This window comes from Gekko japonicus, unplaced genomic scaffold (genome assembly GCF_001447785.1).
Source record: "Gekko japonicus isolate JY-2015 unplaced genomic scaffold, Gekko_japonicus_V1.1 scaffold617, whole genome shotgun sequence".
Lineage (NCBI taxonomy): Eukaryota > Metazoa > Chordata > Lepidosauria > Squamata > Gekkonidae > Gekko > Gekko japonicus.
Genome location: NW_015171522.1, coordinates 487,095 through 487,518, shown reverse-complemented (window position 1 = coordinate 487,518; position 424 = coordinate 487,095). Strand labels below are relative to the sequence as shown.

The following is a 424-nucleotide window of genomic DNA, read 5'->3' as shown; positions in this document are numbered from 1 at the left end:
CTCACGTACCACAGAGCCCGGGTAGAGGCGCTTGATGCTCTCCATGATCTCCGCCTTGCGCTGCTGCCGGCTGTTCTCCTGCCGGTCGATGCGGGCGTCGCCCAGCTGCTCCATCACCTGGTTCAGCTCCTTGTTGATCTCGTCGATCCGGCGCTTGGCCAGCTCCACCTCCTCCGTCAGCTCCCCCTCCAGCTTCTTCTGCTCTTCCAGGGACTGCCTGGAGAAAGAGGGAACAGGGAACTCTGGGACTCTGGGCCCAAGCACCATGTTCCGTGCACCAGAGGAACTACGGAGAGGGCTCCCAGAGCAGTGCTCTTCGACCTATGGGTCAGAGAACTCTCCCTGCTGGGCCACGAACTCCTACAGAATTGCCTTTTTTTTTTTTTGCCTTTTTTTGGGTGGGTGGGGGGGAAGAACCTGCTAT

The 424-nt window shown here is 59.2% G+C and overlaps 1 protein-coding gene across 2 annotated transcripts in view; it reads right to left on the bottom strand.

The window, feature by feature from the left end:
- Window positions 1-424, bottom strand: part of SMC1A (structural maintenance of chromosomes 1A) — a 65,662-nt gene that overhangs the window by 35,828 nt on the left and 29,410 nt on the right. For both annotated transcript variants that reach the window (XM_015419469.1, XM_015419470.1), the window contains exon 9: window positions 10-217. In XM_015419469.1, coding sequence (XP_015274955.1) covers window positions 10-217 — 208 coding nt within the window. The remainder of the gene's footprint in view (window positions 1-9; window positions 218-424) is intronic.